We start from the raw sequence: 26,835 nt of genomic DNA, 5'->3' as shown, positions 1-26,835 counted from the left end.
AAGCGTAATCATGAACATTTGATGCATCATAGACGATACCCCATAGTACATGGAGCATCTAGCTTAGATAATAAGAAAACAAAGGGGGTGCTTATAGCCTTTTCAAGCTCTCTTCCCTGGGAGATCCATAAAGTATTAAAGGATAAAGCGGGCAGATACGTGATAGTGGTGGTATCCCTTTACAACACGTACTATACTATGGTTTGTACATATGCACCCAATGAGGGACAGGGTATATTTCTGGAGGAGCTAGAGGGGCTTTTGCAGAGATCTGCCAAGGGCCATTTGCTTGTGGGGAGGGGATTTAAATTTAACGATGGACCCCGTGGTGGATAATTCGGGGGGAACAGTAGCATACGCAAAAAGGGAGCGAGTAGCGCTGAAGGGATGGATGGCACGGTGGGGACTGATAGACCTCTGGAGAGAGTATCACGGGTCAGAAAGGAATTATACTTACTTCTCCCCCAAGTACAACACATACTCTAGGATAGATTATTGGCTGGGGGAAGGTCTGATACGGGAAAAAATGATGGAGGTGGTTATTGAGCCTAGAACCTGGTCAGACCATTCCCCTGTGGTGCTGACTATGAAGATAAATGAAGGGGGTAAACAGCGGAGGCAATGGCGCTTGAATGAGGCGATTTTATTAGATCCACAGAATATATCTGCAATTGAAAAATACATTGTGGAGTATCTCCAGTTTAATGATACGGGAGAGGTGCACCCGATGAGCCTATGGGAGGGATTTAAAGCAGTTCTACGGGGACAATTAATAGCACTTAAGGCACATTTGGACAGGACGAGGGTAGAGCGGGAAAACTCCCTTAGGGTGGAGTTGGCAGAAATGGAGAGATCGCATAAAGCAGACCCGACTGATAGTATAAAGGCAGGAGAGCTACATAATCTTAGAGCCCAACTTAATGACCTACAAATGGCAGAGATCGCGATGCAACTACAACAAACGCGACAAGAGCACTTTGAATTTGGGAATAGAGCCAGAAGGATGCTCGCGCTAAAACTTAAAAAGCAGGCCCAGCGTAACGCCATCTCGAGTATAAAGAATGAGTCGGGGGAACAATATACCCAAACAGAGAAAATAAAGGAAGTGTTCTGGGAATTTTATACACGACTGTATCAGTCGGAACGGGTGGTATCGTCAGAGGAAGTAGCCCACTATTTACAGGGGATGGAGTTCCCGAGGGTGTCCAGGGGGGAGCTGGAGGCATTATCGAACCCCGTGACCCTGGAGGATATAGAGAAGGCAATCGCAGACCTCCCTAATAATAAAGCCCCGGGCCCAGATGGATTCCCCATTCGGTTCTATAAATTATTCTCCAAGTGGATAGCGCCCCTATTGCTGAGAGTAATTGCCTCTTTTGATGAAGCTCAGGATCTTCCGAGCTCCTGGAGAATGGCAGAGATAGTCGTGATATTAAAGCCGGGGAAAGATCCAGTGCAGTGTGGGTAGTATCGACCGATATCACTGCTAAATACAGACTATAAGATTTTCACCAAAATTTTGGCCAAGAGGCTGCAGGGGATGATGCCCTCCTTGGTTCATGAGGACCAGGCGGGCTTTATCGCCGGACGTCAAACTTTCGACAACATCCGCTGCCTATTACACATTATTCAGCAAGTTAGGGACGAGGAAGTACCGGTGCTTCTGCTCTCGGTCGACGCAGAGAAGGCGTTCGACCGAGTGGAATGGCCCTTTTTGTTCGCAGTGTTAAAGCAGATAGGGATAGGAGGCAAGTTTTTGAAGTGGCTCCGACTACTATATACTAGGCCAATGGCAGCGATTAAGATTAATGGTTCACTTTCTAAACCTTTGGACTTGGGAAGGGGCACAAGGCAGGGATGTGCGATCTCTCCATTACTATTTGCACTCTCAATCGAACCATTGGCCAAGAGAATCCGAGAGCATGGGGAAATAAAAGGGGTGGTAAGGGGTAAGCGAGAGCACAAAATCATGCTCTTTGCAGATGATATCTTGTTGACCTTAGCGCATCCTCGACAGTCTTTAAAGCGAGTAATAGAGGTTATGACACAGTACGGGCAATTGTCTGGTTTCAAAATTAATATCAATAAATCAGAAATACTTAACCTTACAACACCAGTGCAGGAGGCTAAGGTGCTACAGAGGACGTACCCTTTTGTGTGGGCCGAGAAATCTATTCAGTATCTCGGCATTCAGGTTACTGATAGGATAGAGACTATGTTCCAGGGGAACTACCCTAGAAAGCTGAAGGAGCTGTTTGAAGAATTAGACAGATGGGAAGGCATGACATTGTCATGGATGGGGAGAGTGCATGCTATAAAAATGATGTTATTGCCCAAGTTATTATATCTATTTTTGGCTCTCCCAATACCGATCCCGTGCTCCTTTTTTCAACAGCTGAATAGGAAACTGTTTGCATACATATGGCGGAAGAGGCCGCCGAGGTTGCGCAGGTCGATGATGTTTCAAACACCGTCCAGGGGAGGTATGGGAGTCCCAGATTTCCTCCTCTATTATCAAGCAGCACAGTTGCGGGTTTTGGCCAATTGGTACCCGGAAAACAACAAAAAGTGGTTACACTAGGAGAGAGCATGGCTAGGTACGCGATATCTGGGAAATATCCTCTGGTCCCCGGAGAGTGATATAAGAGCTGTAATCCGCAGGGTCCCGGTGGGCTTAAATCATTTATTGACAACCTGGCTACAGGTGAGAAGGAAGGTGTTCCCGGATAGAAAGTATTTCTTACAAATGGCTATCTGTAGAGCTCCAGGGTTCCCACTGGGAGAGTCTGAGAAAGCCTACCAGGACTGGGCACGCAAATGGCTTTATAGGTTGGGGCAGGTGTGGGAACAGGGGTCGATAAAGGAGTTTGTTGAACTGCAGGAAGAGTATGGCCTAGAGGAGCGCGACTTGGTGTTTTACCACTGTTTAAGAAACTTCCTACGCCGGCGCGCAGGGGAGGAATTGGATCTGGTGGAAACAGGATTAGAGAGAGCAATTAGAGAGGGAGGGGGGAAAGGAAGTGTAACTAGACTATACAGGGCATTGCTCTTGCTTGTATCCCCGCAGGATTATTATGTTCATAGGTGGGAACAGGAGCTGCATAGGACCTTCCCTTCGGGTGACTGGATGCATATCTTTAGATCTTTGTTGAAACCCTCAATCGCACAACCACTAATTGAAAATGGGTATAAAATTTTATACTGGTGGTACTACACGCCGGTAAGGCTTAAACGGATATACCCGAGCCTGTCAGCGGAGTGTTGGCGAGAGTGTGGGTCACAAGGGACATTCATGCATATATGGTGGGATTGTCCAAAGGTGAGAGAGTACTGGGCACGGGTGTTGCAAATGGTTTATACGACTCTTAAGATACAATACCCAGGCCGAGTAGAATATTGCCTGCTACATCTTAGACCCCCGAAAGTGAAGGCCCACTTGCACAAATTGGCCGTGCAATACTTTGTAGCAGCAAAAATTGCAATAGCTCGGGCCTGGAAACAGAAAAACACACCATCATTACAGCTGGTGGCACGAAAGGTGGATTTCATATATCAGATGTCAAAATTAACAGCTATGAGAAGGGGGCAGGTTGCATTGTTTCTAAAAATTTGGCAACCATATGAGCTTAGGAGGGAAGAGCTGCTATCTTCCCCGTAGTGCCTGAGGGAGGGAGGGAGGGATGGGAGTGGGTGGGTAGGGGATATATGTTTGAGCGACTAAAACAATGTTCAGTTAAGCTTTGGAAAGATGTATGAAGAGCTATGGCTATGGTTTGTTTTGTATTTAAAATTTCAATAAAAATATCGTTAAAAAAAAAAAAAATAGCCATGGCCATGTGGTAAGATTGCTCTTACCGTGCAGCCATGCGAGGGGGGCACTTACCACCACACACTGAGGTGGCAGTAAGGGTTCTCGCACTAACCCGGTGGTAAGCAGGTAGTGCATGGCACTGCCCAATTAGCACTGCGCTAAAAAATATGGGCCGATTTTCCCTAGTGCTGGAAATGCTGTGCTTTGGACCTGGAACTACGGTTGGCGCCAGCGTTGGTAGCTCTAGATTAACGTAAGGAAAGCCCACGTTGGGCTTACCTCTGATTTGTAAAAGGGCCCCTAAGTTATGCACATCACTTGGAAACACACCCTATGCTCCACCCACTTATATTGCCCCTCCGCCCAATTACACCCTATAGCACTTAGGTACTACCTTATAGAATAGAACCTGGTAACTACCAGTTATTGGTGCCTAGAATTTGAATATGTCTATGTGCCAATATATAGAATTATTTCCTAAATGTATAAGAATAAATGCATAATTTAATTTAAACATATAATTTATAGCTTGCTTTTATCAATCAAATGATTCAAAGCGGTAACAATAAAATGCGATTTCTTATGCATTTCATTGTTATTCACTTCAATCAACTGATTGATTGAAGCTGGCTATAAGTTATACAATTGTCTTTACTAACATTAAAATCTGTCTATCCCACATCTAGTACACCAAACCAAACCCAAGTAAAGGTTAAAAAAACACCCTACGTAAAATCCAAGAAGTAGGAGTTGGCTAAACAATTTTCACAGCTAGAGGTTGGAGCAGAAAAGTGGAGGATAAGGACTAAGCTGTATTATCATTTTCTAATTTGAAATATTACAAGGTTGTAGAAGGTGAAGAATCTCCCCTTTCAATATATTCTAGCAAACATAAAACTAATGGGTTGCATTCCTACAGTCTGGAGGTCACATCTGGTTGTTACCAAAGGTAGTGTGTCCTAATGTGGCTCAGGTTCAACTGGTTTGATGTCTCACTGGAGTCAGGTTTATTGATCATCAGTTCTCCTATTCTGCACCCATATTTTGTGATTTTCAACAGTAAGCACATGGTTGTTCACCTCCCCTCACCCCCTCCTCCTGAGCGTATCTTCTCCTTGGACTGCTTGGGTCCTTCTGTCCCCATTGGGCAAAAGACTAAGACTTGAATACTTTCAACTGCAATGCACGAAGCTGGCGCATGAGTTGAGGGGGGGGGGGGTCAACCTGGGTAGAGTTTATCTTGTTGGGCAGACTGGATGGGCTATGCAGATCTTCCTCTGCCATCATCTACTATGTTACTATCTGGGGAATTTTCGAAAGAGAAGGGCGCCCATCTTCCGACACAAATCGGGAGATGGGTGTCCTATCAGGGTTGCCCAATTGGCATAATCGAAAGCCAATTTTGGGCATCCTCAACTGCTTTCCGTCGCGGGGATGACCAAAGTTCATGGGGGCATGTCGGCACCGTACCGAAGGTGGGACTGGGGCGTGATTAAGAGATGTGCATCCTTGACCGATAATGGAAAAAAGAAGGGTGTCACTGACGAGCATTTGGACGACTTTACCTGGTCCAGTTTTTTTCACGACCAAGCCTTGAAAAGGTGCCCAAACTGACCAGATGACCACCAGAGGAAATTGGGGATGACCTCCCCTTACTCCCCCAGTGGTCACCAACCCCCTCCCACCCTAACCTCTATGCCAGCCTCAAATGTCATACCCAGCTCCATCACAGCATTATGCAGGTCCCTGGAGCAGTTTTTAGTGGGTGCAGTGCAATTCAGACAGGCGGACCCAGGCCCATCCCCCCTCCCACCTATTACATGTGGTGGTAAATGTGAGCCCTTCAAAACCCACAAACCCACTGTACCCACATGTAGGTGCCCCCCATCACCCATAAGGGCTATGGCAGTGGTGTACAGTTGTGGGGAGTGGGGTTTGGGGGGCTCAGCACACAAAGTAATGGAGCTATGTACCTGGGAGCAATTTCTGAAGTTCACTGCAGTGCCCCCTAGGGTGCCCGGTTGGTGTCCTGGCATGTGAGGGGGACCAGTGCACTATGAATGCTGGCTCCTCCCAAGACCAAAGGGCTTGGATTTGGTCGTTTTTGAGATGGGCATCCTCGGTTTCCATTATGGCCGACAACCGGGGACGACCATCTCTAAGGTCAACCTAAATGTTGAGATTTGGGCGTCCCTGACCGTATTATCAAAATGAAAGATGGACGCCCATGTTGTTTCGATAATACGAGTTTCCCCGCCCCTTCGCTGGGACGTCCTTAGAGATGGGCGTCCCCGTTCGAAAATGCCCCTCTATGTTAACTAGATAAAATGTTTATTGTAGTTCACCAAAAAGCTTCTGGTGCCCAAAGCAAAGCTATTTTTTCTTGAGGGATAACTAGAATCATGCCCTCCTCTGTCATGCAGACAAATCAAGGGCCAGAAAAGATTACGACCTTGCATAAGCTGCTCAAACAAATACCCGTATTAATCAGGGTCTTGCTTCCTGGTCAAAAACAAAACAATCCAATACATCGCATGTATCAGCACTCACCAGAGTTTATTCCGGCAAATCAAAAACAAAATAAACTCCTCAGATACTAAACAGATGTTTTCCTTTTTAGGAATCAATTAACTGATACATCAAAGCACCCAGGAGAATTACTGAAGGTCTTTCTGACCCTGGAAGCAAGTGCTTCTTACATTTGAAAGTACAATTTTAAAACATAGGACAATTTAATAGCAACAAAAAACCTCAGGTCAGAAAGAGAGATATTCATTTTAAGGAAGCCCCTCTTACCACAGATTTAAACACATTTTCATTACAAGAACCCTTTTCTTACAAACTCAGTAAAATGATTTGACAAAAGGGGGCTAAGATACCCTCTACACTGGAGACAGGGTACAAAGGAGCTCATTTTATTTATTTATTTATTTGTTTGTGTGTGTGTTTGTTTGTTAGAGAAAGAAACCTCTGTATCAGTCTCTACTTTTCCAGAATCACAAAGCATTTAAAGCCAGTCTTGGATTCAGGGGTGTCAAACCGCCATCCAGACTGCAGCAAATCAGTCTGATTTCCAAAATATTCTTAATGAATATTTGCAGTGCATGTAAATATATCTCATGCATCTCATGTATTTAAGGTATATATAACTACAGTTAAGATAATAAAGAAAGATTATTTATATATATATATATAGTAGTTACGTAGTACGTATATTACAATATATAAAGAGTGACCATATTTAGTTTATAGAGCCTAGAATTAAAAGTATAAAATGCATATTCGTTAGGGATATCCTGAAACCCCATAGCCAGATTAGTTAATAGATAAACTAGGAGATTATCTAGGGGTGTCATTTTCTAGCGGTCAGCAAACAGAAGCTGCAGTCAATGCAAACTAGATCCCGGCAGTCGCACAAATTCAGAGAGCCACCAGCCTATGCTTTCACCTGTTTTAATATTTCAAATTATCTTGTTCAGTTAGGTGTTTAGACAGATTATTTTGGGAGCAGTGATTCTGAGGTAATCATGATCACTGAACTTAATTATTAAAATCTAAGGGGGGGTCAATGGTAGTGTTGGGGGAGGGGCAGACTCAGGAGTAATGTCAGGAAGTATTTTTTTCACAGAGAGGGTGGTGAATATGTGGAATACCCTCCCACGGGAGGTGGTAACGGAATTCATACATGCGTGGGATAAACACAAAGGAATCCTGTTTAGACGAAATGGATCCACGGAATCTTAGTGGAGATTGGGTGGCAACGCCGGTAATTGGGAAGCGAAACCGGTGCTGGGCAGACTTCTACGGTCTATGCCCTGATCGTGACTGAATAGATATGGATGGGCTGGAGTGTAAATTTAAGGGCTTTTGACGTTAGCTTCAGAATGTTTAGTAAAAGAAGAGTGCTGGGCAGACTTTTACGGTCTGTCCCCTAAGAAAGGCAGGGACAAATTATTATTATTATTTATTGCATTTGTATCCCACATTATCCCACCTCTTTGCAGGCTCAATGTGGCTTACAGTTCGGGTTTACATATAAAGTATCACAAAGCATGTAAAATGAGTCTGTCTTGTTGGGCAGACTGGATGGGCCGTTCAGGTCTTTATCTGCTGTCATTTACTATTTTATTATGTTACCAAGCTGCCTATGAGTGCTAATGCCCCTGCAGCAGCCCAAACCTAACTGCTCCTCAGCCCTCCAGGACTACAGTTTTACACCCCTGAACGTCATTATGTAACTAGATATACTGAGACATTATAACATGTCTTACCATCTTCATTTTCATCGAAAACAGGAGTTTTGCTGGAGTTATTGGCTCCCATAATCACAAGCAACCCAGATCTAGGGACCTTCACATTATCCCAGGACGACGGAAGGAACATCAGCTGTGACCCACCAGAGTCTCAGCAAAACCAGGGTCCGTCCAGTCCCATCCTAAGGAAAGAGAACAGAAGGTTTTTGTCCCAAACAGGAACTAGAAAAACACTACAGTTTTTAAACAAATGTTTTTTTTCCACTAATGTCTGTTCTGTTACTAATATATCAGTTACTGGCAGCAAAAACAGACTCAGGGCAACTTTCCTATTTGTCTGTACCATAACCGCTCTCAAACTCAGAAACTGTAACAAGAGACTGGGATTAGGGTACTTGCCTTCTCTTGGTTCAGGCAAAGGCCTGAGAGCTGCCAGGAGCCTCCAAAAAAAAAAAAAAAAAGCAGCCCAGCAGTGACAGCAACAAACCTCACCACAAAAAGATTAACAAAGGGAACCTAGAGCACTGCCAGTCCAATCAAAAGCAGAACTTTTTTCCTTTAATAATTTAGGAACAAAATATAATTTTATTATAATATTTTATAGCTTTTATGAGTCTTCCATCTCTTGGAGGCTTGGACATCTCCTCCCCTTCAGACTGTTGCATTAACATATCCTCTGGACCTGTCACTGAACCTAGAACATCCTCCTCATACTGTATGAGATGGTCTTGCTCTGCAGTCCCCCACCCAGGGCTGGTAAATATTTACATTATAATGATGTGTCATTAAAAAATGTACTTACGGCCAAGTCAGTGAAAGAAAAGTAGACTGCAGTGTGTCAGACCATTCACATAGTACTTAGACTGTAGATAGATTAAGTTAATTTGATAAATTAAAAAAAAACAGGAAGGAATAAGGCAGAAGGTAGATGAAAAAGCAGCAGATATGGGTAGCATTAAAGAAAGAAAAACCTGAAAAGACAGGGGTTGGCAAATATAACATGGGGGGGGGGGGGTGAGGAGATAAGAAAGGGCAGCAAAACATCTTTTGGATTAGGAGTCCCAATCACGCTGTCCCTGCCCTTCTAATCTCTCTGCTGATGCTGTGTGGGGCAAAAATTTGGTAGGTCCACCCCGTTCCACTGCCTACAGCTCTGCGCCGCCAGGACTAGAGGTAGCTAGATCACACTGGAGAAGGAGAGCAACATACAAAGAGGGATGAGACAGGAGAGAACCCACCTTACTGCCAGGAGAGAGCAGGGAAGCAGACAGATGGTAAATCCTTGCAGACAGGTTGCTCTTTAAATTCTGATTATTCCTTTGCAAACCTTCTCTTTTCCTTTCCTGTAAGAAAGCCCATCCTGATTGATCCTCTCCTCCTCCTGCTTTTTGCATCCAACCAGTTTGCCATCTCATTAAACTATTTACCTGGTCTCTTCTGCTACTTTTTTTTTAAACTCTCAATATATCCTTGCGAGGGCTGAAATATCCTTACCTGTGTCCTTTTTTTTGTCTTTTTTTAGTTTAAGAATTTTCAACAGTCATCCATCGATAACCATAGTGTGAGAAAAACAACGAACAATAATAGAATAAGTGATAACGTTCATCACGGTGATCACTGATTCCAACAAAAAAGCGGATACACCGAGTGAATTCACTGAACTAACTCGGTGTATCCGCGCCTACAAAACTTCCTCGTCTGGCTTCATCACTTCATTTATTAGTTTCGTTCCCTCGGGCGTTTAGCGCGAGCAAAAACGCTAACGCACCTTAGTAAAAGCCCCCCTGAGCAGAGCAACCTAATCGTACTATTAAGACAAAGCTCAGCATCCAGATCCACCCAGGAAGATTCAAGCGCAAACTTCCTCGCATCGAGCTAAAGAGACGCGGTCTGCAAGAGGCAGCTGGAAACTTACCTGATGCTGAAGGGAAATAGCAGCGGCAGCAGTCCGGAGAGGCATCAAGCCTCCCTTCTTCAGGGTGCAGCCAGCTCCGGGACACACACACAAGGCTGCGGGTGGGAGGAGAAGTTCTTAGCCCGACCTCTCCAGCTCAAGCCTGAGACGAACAAAGACTCGAATCCGGGTCAACTTCCACTCGGTAAGGGCAGAGCAAGTGTCTGGCGCCCCCTAGAGGTAAAGTCTGGGCTGTGTACTGACTTGCTTGCAAGGAATATATATGATTGTTATGCTCTACTATTTTCAAATATCGCCTGATGGGATTCAGCTTTTTACAAATTCCCCTTTCTATGTGCAGAAGGTATCTGAACAACATCAAGAATAAAGAGGCGCTTTTTGAGTACCTGGTACAAATAGCTGCCTCTTTCCCAGCCTTGGAGAGATTTGTCAAGTCACCCAGTTGCAGGTCACTCCTGTATTTTTCACAACCCCAGGCCATTTTTAAAGAAAACATAAGATGCAATATTCAAAATAAGTTGAGCCCTTAAAGTTATGCTTTATTTTCAGCATAACTGTGGAATGCATTACCTACTGACTTGAAAACTATTGGCGAAATAACCAACTTTCGTAAATCTCTGAAGACATATCTCTTCAACAAGGCCTACAAAGAAAACCCATAGCCTTACTAAATTACTTCACCAACCCAACCCAGTTAAGAAAGTCTACCTTCTATACTTACGCACCTAACTCCTTTCTTTTTCCCCTTACTTAATCTTTGTACATCACTAATTGTATCTGATATCCTGGAATGACAATGCCATAACAGGACTCTGTAAGCCACATTGAGCCTGCAAATAGGTGGGAAAATGTGGGATACAAATATAATAATTAATAATAATAATAATAAAATAATTAACTCAATTCTATAACTGGCACATACAGTTATAGGATAGTACCGTTTTGTGCACTTAATTCATTGGACTGTCAATAACTGACCGTCGTAGCACTAACTGACCATATTTTGCAGGTAGGCGCATAAGTGAGTTAAGACCCTATTCTATAACTATTGACTATTCTAGTACGCAAACCTCGGGAAACTACAAATGGCGGCTAGAGTTGTGCGTGAAAATCAGCACTCTTAGCCAATTTGCGCAAGCAACTTAATTGCTTAACAAGCCAATCAGTGCCAATAATTGGCTGCTAACAGAGCCTTTGCCTTCCAGGGCTTGTTTTTGGAATGTTCCTGGATGGCTCTTGGATTGTAATTTAACTATTTTGGGATTTTTCAGAATAAATATTGTTGTTTGTGAGTTAAGTACATAAGCACATAGGTATTGCCACACTGGTACAGACCAAAGGTCCATCAAGCCCAGTATCCTGTTTCCAACAGTGGCCAATCCAAGTCACAAATACCTGGCAAGATCCCAGAACAGTACAATACATTTTATGCTGCTTATCCTAGAAATAAACACAAAGTGTATGAATGCAAATGCAATAAACGTGGAGGCTAGGTAGTTAATATAAAGTGAGGTAGGGTCTCATATATTTGACACGGTAATATTTCAAATATATGAGACTCTACCTCACTTTATACTAACTACCTAGCCTCCACGTTTATTGCATTTGCATTCATACACTTTGTGTATATTTTGTTTGCGATTTTTGATACTCGACAGAGTGAAGGTCTACATTTGTTTGGCAGTTATCCTAGAAATAAGCAGTGGATTTTCCCCAAGTCATTTCAATAATGGCTTATGGACTTTTCTTTTAGGAAGTTAGCCAAACCTTTTTTAAACCACACTAAGCTAACTGCTTTTACTACATTCTCTGGCAACGAATTCCACAGATTAATTACACGTTGAGTGAAAAAATATTTTCTTCAATTCATTTGAAATTTACTACTTTGTCTTGATTTATTCATATTTATGCTATTCTATTTTGTAGTCAGCTCAGTAGGAATCTCTTGTAGCCTTGACAATTTCGAATCTTTTTTTAATTAAAGTTGTGTTTTTATTGATTTACAATATTATTTAGCCTTTACTTTTGATTGTTAGAGTTATAGATAAGGGCTTGTATGTATATTGCTGCCCTATATTTTGATTATAACCAATGATTGGCATTAATTGGCCTTAATAAGGATTTACGAGCAGATTGTTTTCTATATCAATGCACGCGTAAATCCTAACGTTGAAGATTTGGGGTGGGGGGCCATGGCTGGAGTGTTCCAAAATTTTACATGCATAAATATAGCATTCGGCCAAAGCACACAGCTTTAGCAGGCGTAATTGCCTGCGTCAAAAGTTAGGTGTGGTTTATGCCCTAAGCGCTATTCCATTAAGGATGCAGACCCTTTATAGAAGAGCACATGGCATGTAAAATGTTTAGGTGCCACATATTTTTTTAACAGTACAAAGTACTTCTTTAAAAACGAGGAAAAGACCTCAAAAAACCCAAACGCTTACTTTTAGTTTTCAGTGTCTTTAGCTGGGGTCGTGGTATTCATCATTGGTCAAAAAAACCTCGTAACTTTTCTTTATTTCAATTTGATATATTTTATCATATTTTATTTGTCCTTTATTAAAATTATGATTTCTTATTTTTGAAACAAGAGGTCTAACTTTTTTTTACTATATTTTTAAGATTGTCTTGCACAAACAAATTTTTAAGACAATTTATGAAGCAAAAAAGTCGAGCACTTATCTGACATTTTTGCTTCATAAATTGTCTTAAAAAAATTTAAATTATTGAAGCAGATTAATTTAATCCATTATAGCTGTCCTTTGACTTCTACAGTCTCCATCACTTTTTGCTTGTGTTGGTCCCTAATTGCCTCTCAATGAATAACAGCATCGTCTCACCTGAGATTTGCTGGACCAACTATGAGTGATGCTCATTTACTTTACACATGTGGCATAAACAGACTAATACAAGATATGCGATACGTAACTTTTATTTAAAGGTCTAAACACAATACAACATCTTCATACAGTCATTAGAGAACACGCCTAATTTTAAATTCACTTTCTGAGCGTGTCCAACATTCATGAAGAAACATGTCCACGGCAGTCACTGACAGATGCAAAAGGCAGCATCCAAGAGTTTAATTGGGAATACTTCCTACTTATATCCTGCAGCCTATGGAATATGGTCTCAGACCTTCACTAAAACCTTTTGACCCCTGAATAATTTGCAAAGTGACACCAAACCATGCAGCTAGAAGACTCAACTGCAGCTCTATTTAACATCAGGTTTCGCATGCTTTCAGGCCACTGCCTTGTGGGGGGGTTTCATTTCTTCTCTCTTGCTGTGTGTCTTCTGTTTTTTTCTGCCTGTAAACAGTCCCGTAAGTTACCAACATAGTGATCACCACTACGAAAACCGCAATCAGGACAGACCAGACTAAGGAAGACCACCAGTGGTGTGCAGACTGCAAGGCACCAGGAACTGAAAAAAAAAAAAAAGGAATGATGACCCTATAAAATAATGTCTGGCTTTTGCCTTTCAATGGCAGGAATAATTACCTCTTAAAAATATGTCATCCTTTGATTTGCATGTTACACGGCCCAGCAATTGCTCTATATTATACACTTTTAACCAAATCTCAAAGAAATACCATAATCCAATTAAATTAACATAGATGCAATGAATCTTAGATCAGCAGCATTTCTGGGTATAAAGGGAAAAAATGTGTTAAATCTCTATATGGGACTAACGATATACAGGGAACAAACTTTGGAAAGAACGCTCCATCCAGGGGCGTAGCCAGACCTTGATGGGAGGGGGGGCCAGAGCCCAAGGTGGGGGGGCACATTTTGGCCCACCTTCCTACTGACCCCCTCCCCGCCACTTCTGCCTCCCCGCCACCGCCGCTGTGCCCCCACCTCACCGCCGCTGCGTCCCCCCACCTCACCGCCACCTCTGGAAAGTACCTTGGCTGGCGGGGGTCCCCAACGCCCGCCAGCTAAACAGTTTGTCCCGCGCTGGTCTTACATTACTGGTGCCCTGTCCTGCTTTCGGCGCAATGTACGCTCATTTTAATGAAACTGAGCATACGCAAGCATGCTCAGTTTCATTAAAACGAGCGTGCATGGCGCTGAAAAACAGGACAGGGTGCCAGCAATGTAAGAGCAGCGCGGGACCCCCACCAGCCAAACCAGGGCCCCGGAGCTAGTTTGAGGGGCCCAGGCCCCCCATGGTCCCCCGTAGCTACGCCACTGGCTCCATCAGTGCAGACTGAGTTATAGAAGGATGGATGATGTGTGCATATACATTACTGGCTAGCCTGTAATCGTATATTCAAAGAAGTTGTCTGGTTAAATTGTGCTGTTGAATACAACCGATTAAAGCTAACTGGTTAACATTCAGCCCAATTTAGAGGAATAATTACTAATGTGTATTAAGGGAATAATATTTGATTTTTGCCAAATATCACACGCTAAATGGCAAAATCACACATTACTTACTCTTAATGCATATTGTGACACATGTGAGGGGCTTGGCAGATCAAGGAACCAGAACTCTGGACCAGAACACTGGAGAGGCAGGCGTGGGTGGGAACTATGGAGGGACTACCAATCCCAGCATCCTTGGGGAGGATCACCTGAATCCTCTAGAAAGGTTAACCAGCACTGCAATGCCCCAGATTCCCAGAAGAGGTCACTAGACTCCCTTAGCGAAGGTGAACCAGACTACAACTCCCAGGTTCCCAGGGGAAAGGAGCAGGAAGCCTTTGAGCAAGCTCATGATAAAGACTGGGAGCATCTGGGGAGAGAGGGGAGACAAATAGAAGCTATGGAATGGTTGCCGGGGGAGGTAATTGCAGAGACCAAGGAGTTTGGTGGAGGGACAGGGGTAGAGCCCATGGATATTTCTGCTTTAGCCCAGGTAAAGAAGGGGCAATCTAAGGACCTGCTGGCAACCTCAATGAACAATTTAATGCAAAACATTGGGAGGAAAGCCCACGGAAGTATCTGAACAGGTTCCCTGAAAGGGTAGCTTCCCCTGGCCCTGGGCTCAAGCGTGATCCGTGGGGAGGATACCAGGAGTTACTGGCTGGTATGAAAGGGAGGGGTCCCCTTTCCTCAGGTTGTCTCTGAGGGGAGGGTATAGATGACTTGAATTGGGAGGGAAGCAGAAGTTTTGCGGAATGAACTTTGGGGAACATTTTGCTGGGGAAAGTGCTGGAACTTTTGCCCAAGGATTAGGGGACTTGTTGAACTCGGGGAGGGAAAGACTTGGACTGTGGGACCGAGAGCTGTGTTAATACCCGTTGGAAAAGAGTTTGGTTTTTTTTGTTTTTCTTTTCGTTGCTGAGTTGAAGCTATAAGAGTGCTGGGGCTATGTACTAAGCCCAGGGAGACATATAGCCCAGGGAAGAAACTATTCCTAATTAAATACAGGAAATTTCTGACTGGTTTGATATTGTTTGAACTGCCGAGTATCCAGAGTTACCTGGTAAACATGGCGTAGAGTTGGACCCAGCTCTGGGTAAGACAAAGCACAGCCAAGCGGCGTGGGAAGTGGTCACAATATCATGGCATCGTAACAGTAGCTAATTAATAATGAAATACAAAGCATGCAAATTATCTCATTCTTATGCAAATTGAATAAGGCAGTTTGTGTTTAACCTCAAAAGTTACATTAATCAGGGAAACATAACACCATCTTTCATCTCTAGAACCATCAGGCTGCTAATAGGTGACCTGAGGCTCCTGGGGACCCTCTTAAACAGACCTGGTGCAAAAAAGAAAAAGAAAATCCACATACAAGTGCAATAAGATTCCGTTCTTGTGCAATGCCAGGGTTTGGGAAAGGTGTGAGAGGCTATGGCAAGACCAAAAGGCAATGTCATGAACAGGAAGTGGCCACCTAGCGCCAAAAACATCTCAGGAATATCTGATCGGGATGTGAAGGTATACCTCCTTGAAGTGTGACTTCAGCTCCAAGCCCCTCACTATCCACGCGCCACTCCCAGGACCCCTAAGCACTCTCAACCTCCCCTCTTAAACAGCATGGGATAGGCACGGTAACGGAATTCAAACATGCGTGGGATAGGCATAAAGGAATCCTGTGCACAAGGAATGGATCCACAGAAGCTTAGCTGAAATTGGGTGGCGGGGGGAAGAGGGGTTGGTGGTTGAGAGGCTAGGATAGGGGAGGGCAGACTTATCCGGGGTCTGTGCCAGAGCCGGTGATGGGAGGCGGGACTGGTGGTTGGGAGGCGGGAAATACTGCTGGACAGACTTATACGGTCTGTGCCCTGAAAAAGACAGGTACAAATCAAGGTAAGGTATACACATATGAGTTTATCGTGGGCAGACTAGATGGACCGTGCAGGTCTTTTTCTGCCATCATCTACTATGTTACTATGTAGCATACCACACGGAAACTCAATCCTAAAGTCAGGCCAAACACTTCACCAGCAAGTTCTCCTCCCCCTGGGGACAGAACCAAGTCCCCCTTATTTCAACATAAACGGAGTTTCTTCTTTGTCTTAATCTATCACTGGGGGGGGTGGGGGTTGCCCTCTTGGATCCTAGCTTCTAAACTGCCTTGTTGGTCAGCTCATGCCCCAGCCTAGCTGTTCAAATCTGCTTTATTTTATTGCATTTGTATCCCACATTTTCCCACCTTTAACATTCACGGCCTCATGTTATCTCTTCCTTTCCCTTGTCTAAGGCTGCAGGATGGCTGCCCAGTCTACACTCTTACTGGCTACACCTTCTGTGGGGCTTAATCAGTTACAATACTGCAGTACCATTGCCAGTGTGGTGGTGGGAATCTTGTGTTAACATGCATGTCGATGGCTAAGTTTCACTGCTCTAGTGATTGATCATGTTTAGGGTCATGTGAAGATGCGCCCTTCACCTTCAGGTGCCTTGCAGATCCATGGAGCTCTTTTGGTGCAGTGGGAGGCTGTGAATAGTCCAGTTGTAGGCATAATCTGAACACACACGGCCAGGTAATCTGTCACATTGATCAAATCCCTGAGAGAAAAGGAATGCAGAGCATTTTATGAGGTTAGAACTTCCAGGGCCAATAATATGGACACATCAAACGACATATAGAACCACAAGGGACGTGTCTCACTGACATATGGAGCTAGCAGAGCATGGCGACAGGAATCAGTCTACTTTGCAACTGTTATATCTCTCCACATAATGGAGATCACTTTCGCCATCCATCATTCCCTTTTCCAGATCATTTATAAGTACATTAAATAGCAATGGTCCCAGTACAGATCCTTGTGGCACTCCACTATCCACCATCCTCCATTGAGAAAATTGTCTATTTAACCCTACCCTCTATACCAGTTCCCAGTCCACAGCAGAGCATCACCTCCCATCCAATCGGTTTTTAATTTTCTCAGGAGTCTCTCATAAGTAATTGCTAGTTTTGTACATTTTATGGCGATAATGATATTATTCTGATATTTTTAATTTATTATGACCTACTTCGGAGCCTACGAGCGGTATGTAAGCTTAATAAATAAATAAAAACGTAACTACATCTCCTTGCATGTCATGCTTTGATTTGTGCCCTGGGGCACAGATGTTTGTGTGCACCTTACATGCTGAGAGCTGCACACTGCCCCAGGACCTCTACACCAAAGCCCAGGGCCAACTCCAGCACTTTCTACAGCTGCTCTTGAATTCAGGTGTAGTCTAGCACTGTGCAGTCTGTCTCCAATGACTGCAGTCTGTAAAGGAAGGACAAAGCAGCTCTACCAAAGTTAATGTTTTTCTCCACTGAAACACAGTACAGTGAGAAAAGCCAGAGCAATCCCTGTTACAGCTCGTTACCCCTGTGGAGACCAGCATCTTCCTCAGCACTGGTTCAAGGAAAGCTGCAGTGATGAAACCCATCCAGTTCTACGCACCTCTCTCTCGAGCTGCTCCAAGCGTCTGCAGATTGGCTTCATTGTGTGCAGAAGACAAATAAAAAGCTCTGATTATCCATTCAGCTACTCAGCCAGCACTTACTCAGGGCAACTGAACAAGCAAAGCTAATTTGACCAGTCTTTCCTGTACTTGGCTGGGGCAGCGCTGTCAGGTCTGAGGTGCCATAATCTCCAATGCTCAGTTGAGGAAATCAGATACTGGACAGCCAAAGCAGGCTTCTCTTCTCTTCCCAGTCCTGGTTTTTCTTGCTCGGCTCAAACTTTTCATGAGTAATGTTTCTTTTCTAGTAATTTTATAACTTAATGCACACACAAATAGCGCGGCGCGGTATGTTAGTTCCTTCTGCCCATGAACACCAAGCCGCAAATGACTTAAGTAGAAGAGGAGGAGTAGCCTAACAGTTAATGCAGTGGGCCAAGAACCTGAGTTACTGGGCTTGATTCCCACTGCAGCTCCCTGTGACCCTGGGCAACTCGCTTAGCCTTGCATTGCCCCAGGTAAAAATTTAGACTGTGAGCCCACTAGGGACAGTGAAAGTACCTGTATATCATATATGTAGACTACTTTGGTTGTATCACAGAAAGGCGGTATATCAAATCCATGACCCTTTACCCCTGCGGCCGATGGTTTCCATGGCAGGTCTGCACATTCTTTTTCCTGTGTCGGTACTGGCAAATTTTCAAACAAGAAATTGCAGATCTGCTGTTAGTGATCTGTAACTCATTGTTAAAAATCGTCCATAGTACCTGAAGATTGGAGCCAATGCCAATTTTTAAAAATGGATCCAGGAGTGATCGAGCCATTGCAGACTGGTAAGCCTGACATCAGTGCTGGGCAAAATAGTGGAAACTATTATAAAGTATAATATAATGCTAATACTTATTAATTAATAATACTAATAATTATTAGCATTATTATTTTCATAAAGCATTTGACAAAGTCTCTCATAACACCAGTATAAGAAGGCACAAGAAAAAGGAATAGAAATGGAGAGCATAGGCCACATTGTACTTTTTCCTCAGTTCCACAGACTGTTAACGAGAAAGCTTAACACAATACTCAATGTTGAGATGCCCTAAACTGCTGCCCAATGAGATGCCTCAACACTACCCCATTCTGCCACAGAGCTTTAATTTGACCCCTCCTTTCCTCAGCAATATTTTAACCCAGTGCTTCTCTTTTGACCCCCCCCCCCCCCCCCCCAAGGCTCACTAGGCCCCGTTTCTTCTATGAGTCAGACTCTTTTATAGGGGTCTCTCATAACACCAGTATAAGAAGGCACAAGAAAAAGGAATAGAAATGGAGAGCATAGGCCACATTGTACTTTTTCCTCAGTTCCACAGACTGTTAACGAGAAAGCTTAACACAATACTCAATGTTGAGATGCCCTAAACTGCTGCCCAATGAGATGCCTCAACACTACCCCATTCTGCCACAGAGCTTTAATTTGACCCCTCCTTTCCTCAGCAATATTTTAACCCAGTGCTTCTCTTTTGCCCCCCCCCCCCCCCCCAAGGCTCACTAGGCCCCGTTTCTTCTATGAGTCAGACTCTTTTATAGGGGTCTCTCATAACACCAGTATAAGAAGGCACAAGAAAAAGGAATAGAAATGGAGAGCATAGGCCACATTGTACTTTTTCCTCAGTTCCACAGACTGTTAACGAGAAAGCTTAACACAATACTCAATGTTGAGATGCCCTAAACTGCTGCCCAATGAGATGCCTCAACACTACCCCATTCTGCCACAGAGCTTTAATTTGACCCCTCCTTTCCTCAGCAATATTTTAACCCAGTGCTTCTCTTTTGACCCCCCCCCCCCCCCCCCCCAAGGCTCACTGGGCCCCGTTTCTTCTATGAGTCAGACTCTTTTATGGGGGAGACTTAACCTCTGCGTCCTTCTTTTGCAGAAGTTCTACCACTGCAGATTCTTAGGGGAGCAGAGCCTATGAATAGAAACATTAAGTCATTGAAAGGTATCCGTTAGCAGCTACAGCGTGAACTTTGATATATCCTATCCACACATGTTTAAACAGAACATTATTTAAATAAGGAAAATGTCTCGTGTACCAGGAAGGAGCTGCCTGTTCGTCGTCAGCCCAAAACCATAGGCCGGTGCTGATGTTGTACCTCAGGCCAATCCAGCTGTTTCTCACCACAGTCTGTGATACCCAGATCTGCAAAGATTAAAGACGGAAGCTCATTACCAACTCTTAAAGACTCATATATTTGCTCCTCAACCATCTTCTAAAACTACCACATGGGGTGTACATGTGGCTATGTCACAAATGTACTTTTTTGAGTGTTTCTGGCTGCAATGCAATATCTAAGGTGGAAATCCTAACTGCTAACCAAGGTATTCCACTGTTGGCAGTTATAACCAAAGGGTTAGTCCATCAAATGTTTATACCTGCGTGACCAGAGAAAAGCGACAAAAATGATAAAGGGGATGGGACGACTTCCCTGTGGAAAGGCTAAAGTGGCTAGGGCTTTTCAGCTTGGAGAAAAGACAGCTGAGGGGAGATACGATAGAGGTCTATAAAATAATGAGTGGAAAGGGTAGACGTGAAGCGTCTGTTTACTCTATCAAAAAATACTAGAACTAGGAGGCATTCAATGAAGCTACAAAGCAGTAAATTTAAAACAAATCAGAGAAAATGTTTCTTCACTCAATGTGTAATTCATCTCTCTAATTTCTTGCCAGAGAATGTGGTAAAGGCAGTTAGCTTAGCAGGGTTTTAAAAAGGTTTGGACGGCTTCCTAAAGATAAAGTCCATAGACCATTATTAAAATGGACTTGGGGAAAATCCACTGCTTTTTTGGGATCTTGCTAGGTATTTGTGACCTGGATTGGCCACTGTTGGAAACAGGATGCTGGGCTTGATGGACCTTTGATCTGTCCCAGTAAGGCAATACTTATGTACTTTTGATTGCCATACCCTCTTAACATCCCCATCCAAAATGAGAAGCTGAGGTTTCCCAGAGAACCTCTTGTTTATATAAAAATGGCTGTCACTTATCCCCGTAAGCAGCTCTCGGTGCTCAAACCTCTCACCTGCTCTTCGGTGGTATTCAGCTTTAAAAGCTGGGCCCCTTTAAACTTTCTGCACATGGCATGCGCTTCCCTCCAGCTCATCACATATGGTGCAAAATAATAGCAACTTCCATTCCAGTATCTCCAGAAGGCGAAGCAGTGCGAGCTGGTCAGTCCTTCAGGAGACACAGAGAGAAAGACAAATAACAGCAGGGAAAATGAGGTTTAGAAATTCATATGTATCCTAGGACAGAGAGAGTTCATCATTCATACTGATGCACAAGACTCAGGCCCAAACTGCAGAGTGAGGAGAGGCTTCGGGTCCCTGCAGATCTCATACACGCAGTCTTTAACTCTGACCTGGTACATTAATCTAAGAGGAGTGAAGTCACTAAAGGAGACCACCGTGACCAGTCTGCAAGAGAAGTTAATTACTGTCACACAGAGGTGGCTCAGCATCTGATGTCAGGTCAGCTGAGTCTATCATTAGGAGGCAGAGAAAATTGTTACTGATTATTCTGGACTTCATTTCTATTAAATGTTGGAAAAGCTACCTCTTCATTTCAGTATTGAAGTGGAGAAGTAGTTTAATGGACGACACAGTGAGTCACTGCTTACCCCAAGATTGGTAGCATGGAATGTTGCTACTCTTTGGGATTTTGCCAGGTACTTGTGACCTGGATTGGCCACTGTTGGAAGCAGGATACTGGGCAAGATGGACCATTGGTCTGACCCTGCATGGCTATTTTTATGTTCTTATGAGCTGAGAAGCAGGCAAGCCAGGTACAAATCTCACTGGGGATCCTGTGCAAGTCATTTAACCCACCACTGCCTCAGGCAGAAACCTAGGTTATGAGCCCTTCAGGGATATGGAAATACCTGCTGAACCTGAATTTAACTTACCTTGAACTACTGAGAAAGATGTGAGCTAAATCCAAGCCACAATATTTGGAAAATACCAGAAGCTGGTAAAAGGCAGTAGCATTTGTTTTCACCTAAACCTTTGTGGTCCCCATTCCTTGCAATTGGAGGTCCCGTGACCTCATTTCCTGCTGCAAGGAGAACCAGTGGATCCAGTTCTTTGTCACTGGGGGACAGCAGTATTTTTTGTTTGGGGGGGGCAGTAGTTTTTTTTCCTGCTTCTTGGGTATCTGTTCCATTAGCTCAACCATTGCAGTAAGACCTCACTAACCTAACATTAATCAAACAAGCTATAAATGTACTCACTCTGCTACTCCCCAGTATCTCTCCACACTCATCCTTCCCTACACCCCTTCCCGTGCACTCCGTTCCCTGGATAAATCCTTCTTATCTGTTCCCTTCTCCGCTACTGCCAACTCCAGACTTCGCTCCTTCTGTCTTGCTGTGTCCTATGCCTGGAATAGACTTCCTGAGCCCCTATGTCTTGCACTATCCTTGACCATCTTTAAATCTAGATTGAAAGCCCACCTCTTTAACATTGCTTTTGACTCATAACCACTTGTATCCACTAGCCTCCACCTACCCTCCTCTCCTCTTTCCTCTACACATTCATTGATTTGTTTGCTTTATTTTTTGTCTACTAGATTGTAAGCTCTTTGAGCAAGGACTGTCTTTCTTCTATGTTTGTGCAGCGCTGCGTATGCTTTGTAGCGCTATAGAAATGTTAAATAGTAGTAGTAGTAGTAGTAATGTAGACCTCTCTGGTCTCTGCAAAACTTGCCGAGAACAAAAGATATGCAGGAGGCACCATGCAAGGTGACAATCATTATTTGACCCGTTACTTTTCACCAACTAAACCTCTCAGAACCCCTGGAATAGTTGGAAGGATTAATGGAAAGAAATGATAAGGTAAGACCTAATTTTTCCTTCCATTACATAGCTTCTCACTATTCCAGAAACTGTGGGATGTTCAAAAGCAATACCTAGATTGGTTGGGATCCTGGAGGTACAGTGCTTGCATTTGTTTTCATTTCACTTTGATTGCCCTTGATTAATTAAAAAAAAAAAAATAAGAACTGGCAAAACAGTGTAAAGACTTTTGCTTCCAGACTCTCTGACCCTTCTGGTATATTGTTATGAGTGTTATGGTAAGGTTTTCACAATAGCATTCAGGCAGAACAGGAAGGTGAGACAAGGTGGAGCATCTGATGGACCATGAGACACAGAAGTGGGTCAGACTTAGCAGTAGTGACTTCCCTTCTGCGACTTCATGCTATAATATTCTGGCTTCATTAGGCAACGTTCCTGTGGCCAATGTGGATGGGCAGCCAGAAAATGTCGTTTTGTGTCGTTTCCCATGTCCTTTAAGGGAATTGTTCAGTTTTTCTGGCTGTTTCTGTCGTTTCTGATAACACTGCGCACTCTTTTCCCGAGTTTGTGCCATGCACAACAGTTCGCACATGTGTGGTGGCTCCACTGTCGGGAAAAAGGGTGAATTCTTTCTGAAACAATGTCCCCTCTTTCCTCATAGTGACTGCTATTATCGATGAATGACAAAATATGAAATGTGTGCTCATTTTCATCTGGCAAACGACATGCAATGAAATGTACTGTCGTTGACATTTTCTATATCATTGCAAATGATAGACCATCCCTAATGACCAATAACAGAAAAGGGATCATCAAGACCAGATTCTTTGCTTGCACACTGGAGCAGAAGATGCTGATCCACCTCCCAAGATCTTCTGCATAAATACATGGATTCATATATATCACCCTTCCCCGGGCACTCACGGTATTCACAAAGCTTTAGGTCTCTCCTCTCCTGGCAAGTCACCCTGCTGTCACACCTCCCTGTTATCTTGTTACACACCAGTTTACCAGGGCACTGGGGACATTTCTCTTGGCAGTAACTACCATACCACCCTTCACTGCAAGCTGCAAAGAAAAAAAACAAAAACAAACCAAAAGAATTTCACCAGGGCTGAAACTAATCCAGAGTCCTTGACAAGGTTTGAAAATGCCAGCAAGAACTTGTGTTAAAAAGGCGATGCACACTCAGTTGTTCTACTAGGATAGTATCAGGCTGTCAACCCCTCTCTCAACAGGAAAAGAAATCCTGGAAGATGGAAGGGATCAAATCATTTAGGAGGCAAAATTCCAAGTCCTAGTAGGGAGTCAGGCAGGTAGAACAGCTGAATTTGCCTACCCATCCACCTGAACTCATAAAGTCATTTCACAACAGACCTATCATGAGCTGTGTTCCAAAACAGCATTATAGGGGTATGGGAGATGGAGGGAGGGGCATGTTTCAGAAGCATGGTACAACTATGTGCATATATTTAATTTGCAAAAACGTATGGGGTCATAGTCAACACATGTGGCCATTTTTACTACAGAAGGTAAACAAGCCCCTGACAGCGTGACCATGCGGTGGGGAGCACTTACCGCCACACATTGAGGTGGCGGTAAGGGCTCCCGTGGTAACCCGCTGGTAACCAAGCAGCATGCAGCGATGCTTGATTATCACCAGGTTAGCGCCACGCTAGGGAATAAAATTTCCCAGAGCGCCGGAAATGGCACGCAATCCAGCCGGAACTACTGCTGGCGACTGTGTTGGGCCAGTGGTAGTTCCGTTTTAGTGTGCGGTAAGCCCGCGTTGGGCTTACCGCCGCATTGTAAAAGACCCCCTATGTGTCCTCCTAACAAGATTGAAATTTTCTTTCTGTTCTTTTCACTGCCAGTGGGGGGAGCTCCAGGCAAGGCATAGAGCAAAACCCAGTTCAAGGCAGATTTCTGCAGCGCTGGACTGGAATTTTCAAACCTTGAAATCGATTTATTACAAGAAAGGTGGCTTATTATGCTGCATTTATACGTTTACAGGTATTACGTATATCTAGGGGATGTTTATTCACTTTGGCTATTTTCTGTTTCACTACAAAACGAAACAAAACAAAACAAAGCCCATCCCCTACAACTCTGCAGCCATCAGAAATTCAGGTGTTTCAAGCAAGGCTCCTGAAATGTACCCTGCTGCGTTTTCCTGTGAAATTCAATCCTTTGCTCTATAAAAATGTGTTAAATGTAATTAGAAAAGACTTCTCCTACCGGCCGGCCGCTGTGACCACGGATGATACTCCAGAGCGAAGGGGAACCTCAGGAAAGTGTTGCATATTTACCACTGAAGAGATATGCTGCGTCCTGTCCGTTTAGACTGTAGACCAGTTGAGTGCCTAGTACTGGGGTGTATCTCTTCTTCCACTTGGTAACGCCTGTGCAATGGGGCTCCAGGAAGCAAGCTGACTGGGCAAATGCCAAAGACGAATAGTTAAGCTGCTCCAAGGGATTCAGAAGAACCCTGCCGGGGTACCTCCAGAACATGCTGTACCCTGAAAGATCAGAGCAAACACCAACACATCACTTCCCTGGATTATCCTAATGTGGTTTTTATGGGTCTTTCACAAAAGCAGATTTGTAGGCTGCAAGCAGTCTAGAATGCTGCAAAAAACACTGGTAGTAAGCGGTAGGAGACTTGATCCTGCGACCCCTTACTTGATACAGTTACACTGGCTCCCGGTCAGAGCCAGAATTGAGTATAAAGTTGTTGTTTTTTTTGTTTTTAAAATTCTGTATGGTTTTAGCCCTTCCTATTTGACTAATTTTGTTAAATTTTATACCCCTGCACGAATTTTGCGATCAAAGCTGGAAATAAAATTAGCTAATCAATCTAAGTTACGGAACAGCAAACGTTATTAGGTAAAGCCCCTGGAGTTATGGAATTTGCTCCCACCTTCCCTTCGCAATACCAAGAACTATATGACTTTTCGACTTGGTTGTTTAACAAATACTTGGTCAAGCCTACTTAATTACAAATTTTTATGATTTATAACAGCTTTGCTTGACTGCTTTGATTTGCTGGCTTTTTGTTGGACATGCCCCTGCCCCTGCACCATAGCCACCACAGGGGAGACAATGGTCAGGGAGCGATTTTTACTTCCCCATCTCCCACACAGCCCCCAGGACTGCCCTCCACATGGAGTTAGAAAGATTGACTTCATCTATCTGAATGTGTAGAATATGAGTGATTTGTTGAAGGACACTGGGATCTAACCAAGGCTCTGTGAATTTTGCAGCTCTGACTTCTCACTTGATGAAGGCAGTCAAAACATACATTACATTGGTCCAAAGAAAAGGTATCACCAAAATCTGTTTGCTGGCCTTCATTTCTAAGTCGATTCTGTCGTAACCTCTCTGCATCTCCAGCAGTTCTCTCCTACCTTCTTTCCTCTCACAAACCCAGGACGACAGCGTTAAGCAGCTGACTCGTCTCACGGTACCAGCAGCACCCAGTTGAAAGCATTCATTGGGGTTGGCATTTGCTGTTTTACTGTGGGGTGCAGATCTGAAAGAAAGAAATAAGTCCAGCAGATCAGCTCACATCATCAGTATTAAATAAGAGAAACAGAGGGCAAAAAACATTTCCTGCTTCCGAATACAGAAGGAAAATGAAGTGTGTGTGTGTGTGTGGGGGGGGGGGGGGGGGGGGGATTTCAAGGGATCTGAAAAATGGAGACAAAGGCTATCTCAATATTTGCTCATATGCAACACAAACCAGGGGGTAAAATGCACAGCCAGAGTTGTTATGCAGAATTATTTTGAAACAAGAATATGCAATGAATCGGGTAACGCGTCCTCACAGGCCACTGGGAGTCTTTTTGCTATTGCCATGGGCTGAACGTTGTCCAAGGGTGCTGATGCCAATCCAAACAGATCCATTTAACATTGAGGAGACCCAAGCCTAGAACAAAATCAGCAGACATACAAATCTATTAAACACTGTACTGTATAAAAGAATAATACAGAGGAAAGTACAGCTTAACAGCTATGTGTATAGGCAGCCAGGAAAACCCACATGACCTTTATTGGCCATCATTTCTCTGTGAAAAGATGTTCTTCTTTTCATCTGTCAATTGGTGCTCATCAGGGAACCATTCATTGAGCCTGTGCAGCCTCATGATTCC

At 43.8% G+C, this 26,835-nt stretch overlaps 1 protein-coding gene across 1 annotated transcript in view; it reads right to left on the bottom strand.

The window, feature by feature from the left end:
* Positions 1 to 12,927: 12,927 nt before the first annotated feature.
* Positions 12,928 to 26,835, bottom strand: part of LOC115476857 — a 51,320-nt gene continuing 37,412 nt past the window's right edge. Inside the window, exons 15-22 of the mRNA XM_030213431.1 lie at positions 26,512 to 26,612; positions 26,092 to 26,216; positions 24,994 to 25,203; positions 23,609 to 23,752; positions 20,915 to 21,069; positions 19,930 to 20,036; positions 16,829 to 16,947; positions 12,928 to 13,405 (exon numbers count right to left, since the gene is read on the bottom strand). Of these exons, the coding sequence (XP_030069291.1) occupies positions 13,206 to 13,405; positions 16,829 to 16,947; positions 19,930 to 20,036; positions 20,915 to 21,069; positions 23,609 to 23,752; positions 24,994 to 25,203; positions 26,092 to 26,216; positions 26,512 to 26,612 (1,161 nt within the window). The 3' untranslated portion in view covers positions 12,928 to 13,205. The remainder of the gene's footprint in view (positions 13,406 to 16,828; positions 16,948 to 19,929; positions 20,037 to 20,914; positions 21,070 to 23,608; positions 23,753 to 24,993; positions 25,204 to 26,091; positions 26,217 to 26,511; positions 26,613 to 26,835) is intronic.

The sequence above is a fragment of the Microcaecilia unicolor genome, chromosome 8, assembly GCF_901765095.1.
Source record: "Microcaecilia unicolor chromosome 8, aMicUni1.1, whole genome shotgun sequence".
Taxonomy (NCBI): Eukaryota; Metazoa; Chordata; class Amphibia; order Gymnophiona; family Siphonopidae; genus Microcaecilia; species Microcaecilia unicolor.
This window is presented reverse-complemented; position numbering and strand designations above follow the sequence as displayed.